The sequence below is a fragment of the Hyla sarda genome, chromosome 10, assembly GCF_029499605.1.
Source record: "Hyla sarda isolate aHylSar1 chromosome 10, aHylSar1.hap1, whole genome shotgun sequence".
NCBI lineage: Eukaryota > Metazoa > Chordata > Amphibia > Anura > Hylidae > Hyla > Hyla sarda.
The window spans coordinates 9,065,339-9,082,816 of record NC_079198.1 but is presented as its reverse complement, the minus strand read 5'-3'; the positions used below and the strand labels follow the sequence as shown (position 1 = coordinate 9,082,816).

The 17,478-nt window shown below is 42.8% G+C and overlaps 1 protein-coding gene across 1 annotated transcript; it reads left to right on the top strand.

The window, feature by feature from the left end:
• The first annotated feature begins 8,864 nt into the window (after window positions 1-8,864).
• On the top strand, window positions 8,865-17,074 carry LOC130294280 (phospholipase A2 inhibitor and Ly6/PLAUR domain-containing protein-like). Its single transcript, XM_056543893.1, has 5 exons — window positions 8,865-8,916; window positions 9,182-9,298; window positions 11,741-11,887; window positions 13,013-13,171; window positions 16,247-17,074. The coding sequence occupies exons 1-5, from the start codon at window positions 8,865-8,867 to the stop codon at window positions 16,438-16,440; spliced, it is 669 nt and encodes a 222-aa protein (XP_056399868.1). The 3' UTR covers window positions 16,441-17,074.
• Window positions 17,075-17,478: the final 404 nt, after the last annotated feature.

Here is a 17,478-nt window from a genome sequence, read left to right as displayed (position 1 = left end):
GGCTATTCTGCACTCGCACTGCTAAATGTGTATTTATTTAAAAACAGGTAGAAATACTGTATGTTTAATTGAACTCAGAAAATACAAGTAACTTGGCCTTAGGTAGCTATTCTGCATTCACTCTTGATATTTTTAAATGCATCTTTATCTTCAACTCTGGTTGAAATATAATGTTTGACTAAACCCAGAAAATACATTTAACTTGGCCTTAGATGGCTATTTCGCTTTCACTCACAACACTTTTAAGTGCATATTCATGTTAAACACAGGTAGAAATACTATGTGTGTGATTAAACACAGAAAATACAGGTAGCTTGGAATAAAATTTGTATTCCGCGTTCATCATGCTTAATGTGTATTTATGTTAAAATACAGGTTAGCCCAATTTGCTTATCTTGCTAGGAATTGTGATGTTATAGCTTTTATGGGCTTGTTACACTGCTGGCTGGGATTTGTAGTGCACCAACTGGACACAGTAATGTAGGTACAGGAGGTCACTGTCTGAGATCAGTCCACTGCTCAATGCTTTTCTCAGTTTGTTCTGCAGCAACACTGCTGGCTGGGATTTGTAGTAGACTAACTGAACACAGTAGGAAACAGGCGGTCACTGTCTTAGTGCACCCCACTGCTCAACGCTTTACTCAACTTGGCTTCAAATTCTATTGGATTTGTGGAGGCTTTCTAGGATCAGTAGTTCCTGCTCTTTCTCAGCTTTTTTTCTGTCGAAGATGGCGGCCACAATGCATTGCTTAGGGCTTTATCATCCCTCTCAAACCCACCTCTACACTGTCTCCTTATTGGCCTGGGATCTGCATGTCAGATGAATGCAAACAATGATTAAATAACTTGGGGTCATGTGATCTTGCTGCTTGCTGCATAGGTATGCTGGGTTACCCTAACATCATCCCTTCTAATATTACTATTGATTTCATATGTTCTACATATCAGCTTATGGGCTGCTGTGTCCGATCGATCTATTATTGTAGGTAGTGACTGTGCATTGGTTCGGTTCATTATTGTAGGTATTGACTGTGCATCGGTTCGGTCCACAATTAGCTAAGAGCCGGACTTGATAAATTTGCTTTAAATCTAGGAGCCAGGATTTTTTTTTTAAACGACAAGTGCAGGTTTTCAGCTTTTGTGCTGTGAGCTGTAGTTTTACTATTGACTTTATGATGATGTTTTATTCAATTTTAGGATTTGATAAAAATCAGCAATTTTGTTCGCTTTGAATATTTTTGCGTTAATGCCGTTTACTATGCAGGATCAGGAATGTGATCATTTAATAGTTTGACACTTATGTTTATTTTTTATTTATTTTGTTACCTTATTTATTTTTAAAAATGGGGAAAAGTGGTGATTTCAATGTTTACCTTTTTTTTTTTACACTTTTTTTGAGGGAGGGTGACAGCAGTGACAAGAGGTGTAGCAGGAAGGAGGGTGACAGGAATTTCAGCAAGAGGGAGGCTGACAGGAGGTGCAGCAGGAGAGAAGGTGGTAACAGTGACAGAAGTTGCAGCAGGAGGGGAAATGACAACAGTGTCATGAGGTGAAGTAGGAGGGAGGGTGACAGGAGGTGCAGCAAGAGGAAGGGTGACAGGAGGTGCAGCAAGAGGAAGGGTGACAGCAGTGACATGAGGTGCAGCATAAGGAAGGGTGACAGAAGGTGCATCAGGAGGGATGGTGACATAAGTGGCAGGAGGTGCAGAAGAAGGAAGGGTGACAGCTGTGACAGGTGGTGCAGCAGGAAGAAGAGCAACAGGAGGTGCAGTGCGAAGGAGGGTGACAGGAGGTGCAAGTGGAGGGCGAGTGACAGGAGGTGCAGCAGGAGGGAGAGCGGCATCAGTGAGAGAAGGTGCAGCAGATGGAAGAGTGACGCAATAGGGAGGGTGACAGGAGGTTTAAATGAAGTGTTAAGTTAACCTTTACTTAACCCTCAGAGGCTCTGGCCGGACCTGAACAGTGATGACTCGGAGGAAGTCACTAAAAGAAAGGTGTGGCAGGTGGTTTATTCCAGTTCTTGTTCACTATTTAAGGTTACATTGCTCATCACTTGGTGCCAACTCTCCCCTCTTCCCCACTTCTTGGCTTTAGCTTTTGGATTTATGATTGTTTGATATCTTTTTTTATAGTACCGTAATAAAAGATACAACTCAGAATCTCTGAAAAGGTACAAAGGTACAAACTAACCCGGAAACTGATCTGTGTTCTAACTCTTCAGTTATTACTATATTTTACTTGTTCTTTTTTCATTTACTCCTCATCCAATTTCTATTCATAAGGCTGCACCAATCTCGAAGTTCTAAATCACAAAAAAAATAATTAAAGTATCCAATCTACTGTTTATTTAGTAGGTTATGAACGGAAAACAAAAAGATCAAATCGTCATGAATTTGTGTAATTCTGTTTCACTAAGATTTGACAAGTGTATGTATAATACTGTGTATTCCTGTTAAAATATATAAATATTAAGTTTTAACCCCTTCCCGCCCTAGGACGTATGCATATGTCCAAGTTGCTAGCTAGTTAACCCAACTGGATGCATGCTTATGTCGTATCAATCTCCTTCACAGGGCGATGCGCTGAAGGAGATCGTTGGCGGGACCTGTATGTGAATCACAACCGGGGTCCCATCGCAGCTGACGAGACCAGGATCATAACCGTTCCAACCCACAGAATAAAAATAACATAATTGTTACCATACAGTAAATACCATAAAAAATAAGTAAAAAAAAACACCAGAAGTTTTCAAATTTTTCACAAAAAAATGCTGCATGAATCAACTAAAAGTAAAAGCTTGTCAGGGGTATTACTACTTAAAGGGCTACTCCGGTGGAAAACTTTTTTGTTAAAATTAATTGGGCCAGAAAGTTAAACAGATTTGTAAATTATTTCTATTAAAAAAATCTTTACCCTTCTAGTACTTATTAGCAGATGTATGCTTCAGAGGAAATTCTTTGCTTTTTGAATTTCTTTTTTGTCTTGTCCACAGTGCTCTCTGCTGACACCTCTGTCCATGTCAGGAACTGTCCAGAGCAGGAGAGGTTTGCTATGAAGATCTTCTCCTGCTCTGGACAGTTCCTGATAGGGGCATCAGGTGTCAGCAGAGAGCACTGTGGACAAGATAAAAAAAGAAATTAAAAAAGAAAATAATTTCCTCTGTAGCATACAGCTGCCAATAAGTACTGGAAGGATAAAGCTTTTTTAAAAGAAGTCATTTAGAAATCTGTTTAACTTTCTGGCACCAGTTGATTTAAAAAAAAAAATGTTTTCTACTGGAGTACCCCTTTAAAGAGACGCATGCTAGATTTAAAAAATTGGGCTGTGTCATTAGGGTAAAAATAGGTGGCATCCTTAAAGGGTTAATCAAGCCCCTATCTGTGAATGTATGTTGTGTTTTTCAGTTATCTGGCACTTCTGTGTCTATTATTAGTTTGAATTCTGTGATGTTCTTTCTTCCATACCCGGCAGGAAGAGCACAGGCCCTGATGGTATCTCTAAGTCATTTTATAAAGCTTTCAGTGACTTAAAGGGGTATTCCGGGATTTTTGGTTCTTTAAATTTAGGACAGTGGCAGTAAAGTTAATCTAGTTACTAATACACTTTGTCTTTCTTTTCCCAAAAGTTCATTTTCTGCAGCCTACAAAATGAGTGTTGTGTCAGACTTTCCCAGCTTGCTGTGCGGCCCGAGACAATACATCACAAGTCAGGTGCTAAAAGGAGGGTTGGCTGATTTGTCTGTTGTGTGAGAAGCCAGCCCCCTAATGACATTACCGGCGCACATGTGCATTCGACATCATACAGATCCACAGCTTGTGTGACAGGCGATGTTGGGGAGGAAGCCATGTGATCAAAGGGAGGACGGCCATTTACTACCAACACAAGCACAGATCCTTGGTAAGCATGTCCATTACTGTATGACACTTAATTACTAAAGTCACCTTATGTTGGATAACCCCTTTAATATAAGGGGGATTGCTTTCCCACACAATCTCCTTAAAGGGGTACTCCCTTGGAAAACATTTTTTTTAAATCAACTGGTGCCAGAAAGTTAAACAGATTTGTAAATGAATTCTTTAAAAAAATAGTAGTCTTTCCAGTACTTATCAGCTGTTGTATGCTCCACAGGAAGTTCTTTTCTTTTTGAATGTCCTTTCTGTCTGACCACAGTGCTCTCTGCTGACACCTCTGTTCATTTTAGGAACTGCCCAGAGTAAGAGCAAATCCCCATGGCAAACCTATCCTGCTCCGGACAGTTCCTAAAATGGACAGAGGTGTCAGCAGAGAGCACTGTGGTCAGACAGAAAAGAAATTCAAAAAGAAAAGAACTTCCTGTGGTGCATACAACAGCTGATAACTACTGAAAGGATTAAGACTTTCTAATAGAAGTAATTTACAAATCTGTTTAACTTTCTGGCACCAGTTGATAAAAAAACAAAAAACATTCTAGGTGGAGTACCCCTTTAAAATACTCAAGAAAACCAGGCAAAAATCCATTGAAATCAGAAAACATAAGACAAAGTTGACAATACGAAACAATTAACAAAGACAAAACAGAGACTAAAAAACTAAAAAAGAACAATAGGATAAAAAAAAAGAAGAAGAAAATAGTCCTAGCTAGTGTTGCTCGTGAATATTCGCAATGTGAATATCGCATATTCGCGAATTTGCGAATATAGCACTATATATTCGCAATTATGAATATTCGTATATTTTTTTTCACACTACACATCACAGTGATCATCCCTCTCTGCTTCCAGCTTGTGTGGTGTAAAGATGGCTCTAATACTACTGTGTGAGACTGGCGTACAAATTTTCACATGTGCGAAAATTTGCATATGCTAATGTTCGCATATGCGAATTTTCACTTATGCTAATTTTCGCATATGGTAATTTTCGCATATGTGAATTTAGCGAATATATGACGAATATTCGTCCATATATTCGCAAAATATTGCGAATTCGAATATGGCCTATGCCGCTCAACACTAGTCCTAGCTAAACCTTGTGCCAGAACAGTTACTAGGAAGCCCTTTTGAGGTATTAGTCCCAAGGTTGCCATAAGGCATAGAAGCTTTCAACACCTTCATCCACACAAGCCGTAAGGCAATCCGGTCCCTCAGCACCCCAGCCACAGGGACCTCAGCATGTTTGCCCCAGCTGCTGTAAGAATATGTAAAAGCTATTAAGCTGCTAGTTTACCAAAAGGTTTGGGAGGCACACTCAAAAGATAGGTCAAAGAATCCAAGGGTTCAACCACTGCCAGGACAGATTCAGCAAGGATTCGAGCTCCTTTCCAATACTGGATCATAGTGCTACATTACCAAAAAAATATGAGTGAGACCAAGATAAGTTAAAGGAGAACTTGGAGACTGCCTGCCTCCCCAGCTCCACCAAAGAGGGATCTGAACACTGGGGCGAGATGGACACAATACCAATTCAAAGGGGTGAAAAAGGAGCCATCCACAGCTTCTCCACCTCAGTCCATTCATTAGTTCAAGAAGATGGGATCATGATGGGAGTTTGTGCAAATGGGCATCAAGGAAGAATTTGAGTATATCGGGAAGCAATAAGACCTCATGTTCTTTCAACACTGTAAAGACTGAGTCATAGAACCTATGGAACTTCCCTGCCCTTACAAATTAACTTCCTTAGATCCTCTTTCAGGATCAAAATAGGTAGATTTTTTATTAGTGAGCTAAGTACCTCACTTTTACATTTTTTCACTTTTTGCACTATAGCTGTATAGCAGTTCATGTTTTATCTGTATCTTTGTGCTAGCAGTGTGCTGCTGTATTCTCCTGTTGCTGTATATTTAGCCTAGCAGTGTGCACCTGTATGCCAGGTCCATATAGTAGTTTGGGATCAGTAGTGCTGGCTAACTTATCCTTGTTTGTGATATACATACAGGGGAGTGGCTACCTCCATGTTGGCTCCTGCACCCCACCCACCTCTATTAGGTGTGTATAAGGTGCTTAGACGTCTCAGACCTTGCAATGCCTGTTGAACTGATTACACAGAGGCATATTCACAGTGTAGGATCCGTCCCAATGAGGTCACCTTACTGTGGTGGGATGGTCCAAGCTATTTGGCTGCCAAATTGTGAGCTAAGTACCTCACTTTTTCCTTCTTTCACTTTTTGCACTATAGCTGTATAGTAGTTCATGTTAGATCTGTATCTTTGTGCTAGCAGTGTGCTGCTGTATTCTCCTGTTGCTGTAGAATTTTTTATAAATATAAATATTTTGGCATGATTCACCACAGCTATTTGTCAAAGCAAAGACAATGGTAAAGCGGTCAACCTATCTAAACCTTTAGTAGAGCTGTGTGAAGTTATATCTAAAAAATGGGAGAAGTATTTAGGAGTCAATTTAACCCCAAGATATCCCAATGAAAAGTCCTGCCATTGGTAGGGATAATAATGGCAGAAGATAGTGAAAACCTGGTCTAGAAGGTTAATCGGTAGAGCTTCAGTCTTCTTGGAATTACCGTGTACCCAGATACCCACCCGTAAGCCTCCAAGCCTCCAATGCTAACTAGGAAGATAGATAATTGGTTTAAGGAACGTCAATAGAGCATTATCTTAAACTCTTAGTTGCTGATACTAACCTCCTAAATGTCAGAATTGAATTCAGGCTGCCAGGGGCTCTATACACAAACCAAAAAGTAGGGAGGAAAGAGGGCAGCCATGGCACATCTCATTATGGATCCGAAGAGTAGTGTTGAGCGGCATAGGCCATATTCGAATTTGCGATATTTCGCGAATATATGGATGAATATTCATCATATATTCGCTAAATTCGCATATTCATAATATTTGCGTTTTATTTTCACATATGCGAAAATTTGCATGTACGAAAATTAGCATATTAAAAAATTGCATGTGCGAAAATTTGCACGCCAGTCTCACACAGTAGTATTAGAGTCTTCTTTACACCACACAAGCTGGAAGCAGAGAGGGATGATCACTGCGATGTGTACTGTGATAGAAAAAAATAATAATATTCGAAATTGCCAATATATAGCGCTATATTCGCGAATAATCGTGAACTTGCGAATATTTTATTTATTTATTTTATTTATTTATATAGCGCCTACAGATTCCGCAGCGCTTACAATTATGGGGTACAAACAAATATGCGATGTTCATGAAAAAAAATTTGCAAATATTCGAGAGCAACACTACCGAAGAGGCACAGAAGTTGCATGGGGCGAGAGGGAATAGAGTAGAGGGAGCTAATGACAGTAAGGAATGGGCAAGACACACCATATACCTTCATAGCTGTAATCAGAAAGGGTCAACTTAAGCGATCAAATGCACTGAGACTTAATAAGAATCCCTGAGACTCAGTTTTATTCAAAACTTCTATGAGGTCTATGTGTTGCCCCCCCCACCTGCCTGTGTATAACAAACCCCACCTAGTCCTTGTTAATGAGGCTCGGGCTAAACACCCCTTATCTATCAGTCAAAATCTTGGTAAATAATTTAAAATCCGAGTTTAGTAATGAGATTGGCGGATAGTTAACAGAGTCGTTTGGAAGTAACCATAATAAATTAATTAAGCATACTAGACAGGACGGGAGATGAAAATAATTAAAATGAGCAAGCAAACAGGGGGCCGATACTTCAAACAGGGATTTATGATAGGAACTTAGGACATCTGGGCCCAGAGATTTCTTATTAGGCAAGTTCTTAACAGCATCATACAGTTCTACCAGTGAGACAGGTAGATAGGGCCAGTAGACCGCAATCTGCTTGCTTGGATTTTGTTGTCTCTCTCATACAGGTCAACGGGTAAGGAAGTGGGTAGGGAATAAAGACTAGAGTAGAACCCCTGGAATAGGGCTGCTATCTGGGAGGTCATAAGTCAGGTGTCCATCTGAACCCTGGAGAGCAAACGGGGCATTCTGGTCGGTCTCGGAACATAGTTGAAAGGCCAACAGAGTATGAGCATTATTGGCCCTATGTAAACTTGCTTAAATAAATGTATTCACAAACAGCACAGCATAGTATAGCAGGTAGATACAGAGGAGCAGCCGCACAATGACTGTTTCCTGCGCCCAAGCCCAGGCCGTGAGCGCTCTCTTGTCATGTCCCCTTAGCCGGCGAGGCTGGGATTCACATTGCAGGACACGCTTGCATGCGAATTCCAGCCCGTCACTCACCTCCCTGGTCTTCCTGTTCTCACAGCCTTGGCACGCATGCCCCCACCTCCTAGGGCGCGCGCGCCGAAGCTCTTACACTTAAAGGGCCAGTACACCCTTAATTAGTGTTTTCACCTGTGTCCTTGTTATAAGTGTCTGCTCCTCCCTTGTATCCCTAGATAAAGCTACTGTGTTTCTGTGTTCCTGATATCTGTGTACCTGATCCTTGTTCCGTTACCTGACCCTGCACCTGTGCCACCTGCCCTGACCTACTGCTACCTTGACCACGTCTTGCCAGTTTCCTTTTGTGCCATGCCACATCCCAGCTACCTGTGTGGACGAGTCGTGCCAGGGGTAGCGACCTGGGTGCCGCCTGCCACAGCAAGACCATCCCACTTTGCGTGGCGCTCTGGTGCAAACCAGTGGCATCTTAGACTCTGCTCCCTGGCACAGCTTACGTCATCATCCACACAAGCCCAGAGGATCCACCACCTGCCGTGACCCTTACACCTGCAGTACAGGGATTTTTTTTTTTCATTTTATTTGTCAAGCAACAAAAGGGGCCAAGGGATATCAACTTTATCTTTCGTTTCTTCGTGGGTGTTTTTTTTTTGTCTTGGAAATTCTGTAGACCTTCCCATGTCCCGCCCAATAAAATCCAATAAATTAAGAATCCCAACCCCGGTTTCCATCTCACAGTAGGACCGTGAAGAAGAACAATGTTCTCCTTGGCTGGGATATTGAGTCTCCTTTCAGCTCTTGCAGCCACAAGTAGGTTTTATGAAAAAATCGTAGAACTTGACTTTGTCTTTTTCTTTTTTTATGGATATATTCGTAAAGAATAAATAATAATAATTTTTAACTATTATATAGTATACCTGGTAGGCTCCCTGGAAGAATAATTCTCTGTAGATCAGGTCTCCCCCTCCTGTTCCTGATGGGGGATGAGGATTTATTGATCTATCTCAGATTCCGCTGACCTCAGTAACATTACAGTAGAAACAACTGATCCCTGTGCTGTGTGATGTCTCTCTAGGTTACGCTCTCTCGTGTACGGTGTGTACTTCTACTACAACCACGACATGTGCTGGAAGCAGTGTGACTTGTCCTGTAGGATATCAATGTGGATCCTCATACACAGAAACCACGGCTGGTGAGTTCGAATATTTTCTAACGTTTTGCAAGTGGTTCCGTTTTATTTATATAAAGCTTCTTCATTGCGTAAGGTTTTGTTACTTTCCTGATAGACTTTATTTTTCAACTTCATCACCATGAAATATCTTAGCTTATTGTTAGTCAATGAGAACACTCCGTGTTTATATCCAGGGGCTGAAAAGCGACAGGGATCTAGTAATGGTCACAGTAAAAGGTTTTCTTATAGTTATATTTATTCTACACAATCCCCTATGAAATAAACTTTCTGGAGATGATACATTGTATCTGCCCTGAAGTGAATTATATGGACAGGAGGGGATTTGTTCTGCTGTTTAGCTCCCAGACGATCATCTACAATGATACAATGTAACAATTCCAGCCCCTTAGTATTCATCAGTATTTTGCATAATTATATTTTTCTACTTTTATTTCTACATGGAAAATAGAAATACATACATAAATAAGTAAATAAATAAATACATACATACAAGTTTACAAACATCAATGTTAATTTTCGTTTATACCCTTTACTTCCATCTTTGGCTGGCAGATCACATATGGCAGTGCCAAAAGAATAAGTAGTTGGCTAAGGCACCACTGAAGGGAGAAGACGGGGGTAAAGTTTGTAGACTTGCGAAATGCTCTGCCTTTTAAAGGGGTACTCCGCTGCCCTGCTTCTGGAGCTCCGCTCGCCAGCGTCCAGAAGTTTATTGTGCCGAACGGCTGTGTGCGGGCTTCCATGTTCAGGGCCGCCCCTCGTGATGTCACGCAAACCCCCCTCAACGAAAGTCTATGGGAAGGGGGCGCGACGGCCGTCGCGCCCCCTTCCCATAGACTTTCGTTGAGGGGGTGGGCGTGACGTTATGAGGGGCGGCCCTGAACACGGATGTAATTTAGCTGGAATAAATCACTTTTTTGTACTTTGGATACTTTGGTGTGCTGCAGCCGTTCCTTTTGTCTATATATATATATATATATATATAGAGAGAGAGAGAGAGAAAGAGAGAGAGAGAGAGAGAGAGAGAGAGAACAAAAAGCGTTTTCTCTCTCTCTCTCTCTCTCTCTCTCTCTCTCTCTCTCTCTCTCTCTCTCTCTCTCTCTCTCTCTCTCTCTCTCTCTCTCTCTCTCTCTCTCTATATATATATATATATATATATATATTCCAAGTGATGAGTGGCACCGTGTGGGATTCAAATCCCTGGATCCAGGCAGGTGCTCAGCCCTATGGTGGACTTGACCGAAATGTCCCAAACAAGTATGATTCCAAGAAAATAGGGCGGCACTCCAGCGATCCAATGTACAAAAATAACTTAATTCACCCAATAGTGAAGCAACGTTTCAACCTTCTCAATGAGGTCTTCTTCAAGCAAGAGAAAGAGAAATGCTTGAGAAAGACCTCACTGAGAAGGTTGAAACGTTGCTTCACTATTGGGTGAATAATGTTCTTTTTGTACATTGGATCGCTGGAGTGCCGCCCTATTTTTCTTGGAATTATATATATATAAAATTCCCCTGTTCTGAACCCCATAACTTTTTTTATTTTTCGGTCTATGAACTGTATGAGGACTCATTTTTTGCACCGTGATCTGTAATTCTTATCGGTACCACTTTTGTATTTAGAAGGTCAGGAATGTGATCATTTTATAATTTGGACAATTTTGCACACGGCAATTACAAATACAGTATGTTTTGTTTTTTTATTTACATTTTTTTTGGTAATTGAAGGGTGATTAGAATTGCAATTATATGGTGATTTATGTAAAAACAACTTTTTATATACTTTTTAAAATATTTGTTTAGTCCTCTAGGCGACTTATATGAGCAATCATTTGCTTGCTCATACAGATCAATGGAATACTATAGCATGACATTGATCCATTAGATCGACAATCTTTTCCAACAGCCTGCTTTAGATCCAAAGCAGATAACTTATTTATTTACAACATCACAGTAGAATGCAGGGTCCGGCACTGCCAATGACAAAATTATAACACTATTCTACCTGTGTATGGTTGTGACGGGTGCACAGGTGTAGTGTAGGAGTGACTGCTGCCGGTGGTGCGGCACGTATGTATTGCAGGCAGATAATTAAATCACAAAAAAAGAGAATAATGGAGCACTCACCCAGTCATTATAAAGCTGTACAACTTCATCATTCTTTCTTCATAAGTCTATAAAGTACGAGCAGGGAGGTGGTTGATGGAACCGGGGGGAGTTCAGACGCCGTGCACGGCGTCTGAACTCCCCCCGGTTCCATCTACCACCTCCCTGCTCGTATTTCATAGACTTTTGAAGTAAGAATGAAGAAGATGTACTGCTTTATAATGACCGGGTGAGTGCTCCATTATTCTCTTTTTCGTAATTTCATTAACTTGTTAATTAATGTATTTATTTATTTTAATTAAAGCAAGAAAAAAAATGTGTTTCTGTTTATTTCTAGGTGGATCTAAGGTTGCAGTACTAGTCAGGTCGTGTTTACCTTCGTCCCAATGTAATGTCGAAGGCAGCATGAGCGTTCAGCTACAAAAAATCCGGATGGTCACTTCATGTTGTGAAACTGATGCCTGTATCCCTGCTATATCTGACTGTAAGTCAACTATTTCTGCTTTTTTGTCCATTTACCTGTAATTTTGCCAAGGAAATTGTTCTATGGATCTCTAGATCCAGGGAGTGTAGCGGTGATGCGCTTTAGGAAGCTCCTATATGTAATTTCTGTGCCACAGGGCACCAAGGTAAGTACATACAGAATTAGGAACTCCTGTATACTCAACACGCTCCGGGGACTGATTTTAACGGGGTGCGGCGTGCAAGTTCACGAAGGTCCCCAGCGGCGGGACCCCCGCGATCAGGCATCTTATCCCCTATCCTTTGGATAGGGGATAAGATGTCTAAATGCCGGAGTACCCCTTTACTCGCCTCGCAACCCTTGACAAAGCTGATTCGTCAGTGAAACGTCGGGGAGGACTACGGTCTATAGTTTTAGTTAGCGTGGTTATAGGGGATCAATACAAATAGAGGTGTGAGGGACAGCGGTGTTGTAGTGGACACTGGAATTACCAGTGGTCCGCAGTACGCAATTGAATAAGACACTGCAGTCCTGTCTAACACCCCCTCCTAGTGTGTGAGCTCACTTACACTTTAGTACTAAAAATTATCACCATACCACTGCAAATTTTAACAAGTTTGGGGTCATATATTTTAATAAAGTTTAATAAAGTTGCAAATTTTATAGGGAGGATTCTAGTAAGCGTTTGTCCCCGCAAGGGGGTCCCCCCTTAAAGGTTGTTTATTGACAATTTTGCCCTGAATACTCTCAGGGACACATTTTTCTTTGGTTATTGCCCCTTTAAAATAAAGCTGAAATTCTACACTTCAATCACATATTTTTGGTTTAGTTTCACAACCCTTAGTTGGGCTAGGTAGGACTCCCTTTGTGGTGGACAGAAGCTAAATGGTGAAAATTATGGCACTGTCCAAATAGGTCTGGACCCAACTGTATGACTACAGACCGCTACCGTCACTCACCCTCCATCACTTCAGTTTTGTTATGTGCTGCTTACTGGATACAACTCTAGGGTATGGGTCCTCGTAGGGTCATGCACAGGCTGATGAAAGCTCTTCATAGGCTCATACACGAAAGCCATAATGGTGTACAGGTTATGAATACAAGTTATCTTTTCATTTCTCTTTTACTCCTATTATTTGCTTCTAGTCCCAACACAAAGCTCTAAGCCCAATGGAGTGACCTGCCCATCCTGCGTATCTGTTGGCTCTGCCTCGTGTTCTACTTCAGATACCATACAATGTACAGAGGATGAAAAGATGTGTCTTCTCCAGACAACAGAAGTAATGTCACGATGCCGGCTGGCAGGTAGTGGATCCTCTGTGCCAGAGAGGGATTGGCGTGGACCGTGCTAGTGGATCGGTTCTAAGTCACTACTGGTTTTCACCAGAGCCCGCCGCAAAGCGGGATGGTCTTGCTGCGGCGGTAGTGACCAGGTCGTATCCACTAGCAACGGCTCAACCTCTCTGGCTGCTGAAGATAGGCGCGGTACAAGGGAGTAGACAGAAGCAAGGTCGGACGTAGCAGAAGGTCGGGGCAGGCAGCAAGGATCGTAGTCAGGGGCAACGGCAGGAGGTCTGGAACACAGGCTAGGAACACACAAGGAAACGCTTTCACTGGCACGATGGCAACAAGATCCGGCAGGGAAGTGCAGGGGAAGTGAGGTGATATAGGGAAGTGCACAGGTGATAACACTAATTGGAACCACTGCGCCAATCAGCGGCGCAGTGGCCCTTTAAATCGCAAAGACCCGGCGCGCGCGCGCCCTAGGGAGCGGGGCCGCGCGCGCCGGGACAGGACTGACGGAGAGCGAGTCAGGTACGGGAGCCGGGGTGCGCATCGCGAGCGGGCGCTACCCGCATCGCGAATCGCATCCCGGCTGGAGGCGGTATCGCAGCGCCCCGGGTCAGTGGATCCGACCGGAGCGCTGCAGTGAGGAGAGTGTAGCGAGCGCTCCGGGGAGGAGCGGGGACCCGGAGCGCTCGGCGTAACAAGTAACAGGTACAAAATGTTTTTTTTTTCTCCCACTTTTTAGATTGAAAGTTTTTTCTCACTTTTGTGCTCACAAAATAGTTGCAGAAATGAAAGCCCCTTAAAGTGGTATTAGGTCTTTAACCCCCTTAAAGGGGTACTAGTGCCAGAAATGTAAACATATTTGTAAATTACTTCTATATAAAAATCTTCTATATACTTCTATATAAAAATCATAAAAATCTTAAACCTTCCAGTACTTATCAGCTGCTGTATGCTGCAGAGCCAGGGCCCTGTACGGTAGAGCAGTCGGATCCCCCGTGATCAGACACTTATCCCCTAACCTGCGGATAGGCGATACAGTTCTTCTACCACATATCTCCTTTTAAACCGTATACTGTATAAATGTTCCCAGTTAACAAGTAACCTTATGCATCAAACTCCAAAAAAAAAAAAAAACAGACCAAGGAAATAGTGATGTAAAGTGGAAGTCGTACATGCAATAGTTTTAAACAATGACTCAGGATAACCCCTGAACATCCTATTATGTAGGGTCCAGTTGGTCACGTCCACCAAGGACCTAAAGGAACTTTCTGGTAAAAATTAACTTATCCCCTATCCACAGGATAGAGGATAAGTAGCTAATCATGGAGGGTTTGACCACTGCCCCCCCCCCCCCTGCGATTACCGGGACAGGAGCCAGCGCTCAGTGAGGAGCGTGTGCTGCAGTCGGCAAACGTTCCATTCAATTCTATGGGAGTTCCGTAAAGACCCCAGTACAGCACTCGGCCATCATTGGCGCTCCCATAGAAAGGAATGGAGTGTGTGCCGGTAGACGACACACTATCCTCACTGAGAGCATCCTGGAGATTGCGGCGGAGGGGGGGGGGGGGGGTTGTGCAGCGGTCGTGCTTAACTGGAATTCTCAAACTGATCAGAAATCTATTCAATAGCGTTATATCGATGGTTCCTGTCTTGAGAATAATAATTAAATGTGATTGTGGTTCTGTCCCTACAAAGTCCCTGTATGCTCTCCCTTAGCAGAACACTCGCCCTAAAAGGGCAAAACCATGGACTGCCCCCTAATGTCACTCTACAAAATCTTTACAAAAAGAAAATGGTGAGATATTAGACTCTTTCATACCTCTTTTTGGCATTGAGGGCTAAAGATAGTAAGCCCAAATATATATATACAGTGACCCCCCCCCCCCGACCTACGATGGCCCCGACATACGATCATTTCAGCATACGATCACTCTCAGAGGCCATCGCATGGTGAAGGCAGCATCAACATACGATGCTTTTGTATGTCGGGGCCGTCGCATAAACGGCTATCCGGCAGCGCAGACTGCTTCAGCTGCCGCCGGATAGCCGTTTACGGTGCCCCGTGTGGTCAGCTGACGATCACTTACCTGTCCTCGGGGCTCCGGCGCGTCCTCTTCGGGATCCCCTGCATCGTCGTCGCTCTCCATCGACGTCATCAGGTCGCTGCGCACGCCGTCCCGTCATCCAATAGGAGCGGCGTGCGTAGTGAGGTGATGGCGGCGACGGAGAGCGAGGATGCCGGGGAAGAAGAAGCCTTGCCGGAGCGTCGGGGACACCTCGGGGACGCGGCGACAGCGATGGAAGGCGACATCCAGGGCAGCGGTGACGAGCGGTGACGGTCCGGAGCGGCGGGGACACGTAAGTACAACCTCCAATACCAGTGGTCTACAACCTGTAGACCTCCAGATATTGCAAAACTACAACTCCCAGCATGCTCGGACAGCCAACGGCTGTTCGGGCATGCTGGGTGTTGTAGTTTTGCAACATCTGGAGGTCTGCAGGTTGTAGACCACTGTCCTATACTTTACATTGCACGAATCCCTCAACATACGGTGGTTTCAACAAACGATGGTCCGTTTGGAACGGATTACCATCGTATGTTGAGGGACCACTGTATATATATATAAATTTAAAAATATAGGGGTTTTTAATTTGGGGAAATTGCTTTTTCCCCTGACTGGTAAAATAAAAAAACTCAAATCAAAAAACTTGATTTATGATAACCAGCCAATCACATTGAAGTTTTTCATTTCTGGATAATTTATAAAATAAAAGAATATACTGAGGTTGTTGTGGTCAACAAGGCAAACATGGATTCTAGACAATCTTCATATATGTTAGTATTGTGTTAAAAGGGTTATCCAGGAGTAGAAAAACAGAGCTTATTTCTTTCAAAAACAGCTCCCGTCTGTCTCCAGGTTGGGTGTGGTTCTGCAGCTCAATTCCATTGAAGTGAATAGAGCTAAGTTGTAATACCACACCCAACCTGGGGACAGGAGGGTGGCACTGTTTTTGGAAGAAAGTAGCTCTGTTTTTCTATTCCTGGATAACCCCTTTTAATGAAAGTTCTTATGTGTTTGTTTACAGGATCAACTTCACTCTCAACAGCCCTTCGAGGGTGCGCAACAAAATCCATCTGTGATCTCGGCAGCCAGTCCCAAAGTGTTGGCGGTGTAACAACTGAAGTGAAGTTCATCTGCACCAGCGGTGGAATAAGCGTCCGTACAGTCGTCCTGACTCCGGCCATTGTGTGTCTTCTGCTGCTGAAATGGTTCTTCTAACTTAGCAGTTGTTTAGGATCCTTGAATATATGTGCCCAAAGAAAAGGAGAAATATCTGTGGTAGAGAGTATTTTTTATATTTTGATTTGTTTTAAAGGAGTACTCCGCCTACAAACATCCAACAATCAACGTGCAGCATCCAGTAATCTAAACAGAATGTTTAGAACGCTGGGTTTCCACTGTGGGTGACGTCATGTCACGCCACATCCCTCTCGTGACGTCATACCACATCCCTACGTTCATGTTTATGGGAGGGGGCATGACCGCCATCACGCCCCCTCCGGTAGACATGAATGGAGAGGGCGCGGCGTGACGTCACGTCTCCCGCCGCGGAACATACTGTTTAGAATGGCGGGTGCTGCACAGAGATCGCTGGGGGTCCCAGGGGCAGGACCCCTGCTATTAGACAACTTATCCCAATATCCTTTGGAGAAGGGATAAGATGTCTGTGGGCAGAGCACCCCTTTAAATAAATCTTGGCAGGAAAACACTCGGGCACGAAAGTAAAATAACAAGTGTCTCTGGCATCTATTGATTTTCACCCACTTGTAATTTTGCCCTCATTTTGGAAGTTGCTTTAATTGATAATTGAATAATAATCTGTACAATGACCTCCTCTCCGACTTCCACAACAGCAACAACAAAAAAAAAAAACTATAATGACAAGTACAATAAAAGATCCTAAAGTTAGATGTCTACTTTTGTTTTCCATCATTTTCCCATCCTGTATATGATATTCTGGGACCCATAATCAGAGATGAAGAATCCCTCATTTCATGATTGCAGGACTTACAATGCATTCACCTTTCTACACCACTCTTTGCCCAATTGTTTGGCACCAAAACCTATCACCTTCCTGGTATGTATTGGAAGGTTGTCCACATTGCCCATAATTTGTTTCTTCATTCTCATATATGAAGACTTGTTGGTTTTGTTTTCCATTTTGGTTGACCAGTAAAAAAATATATATAATTATTGTTATTGTTGTTATTATTATTATTAGAGATGATTTTTCCACCAAAATTTGTTTCGGTCCGA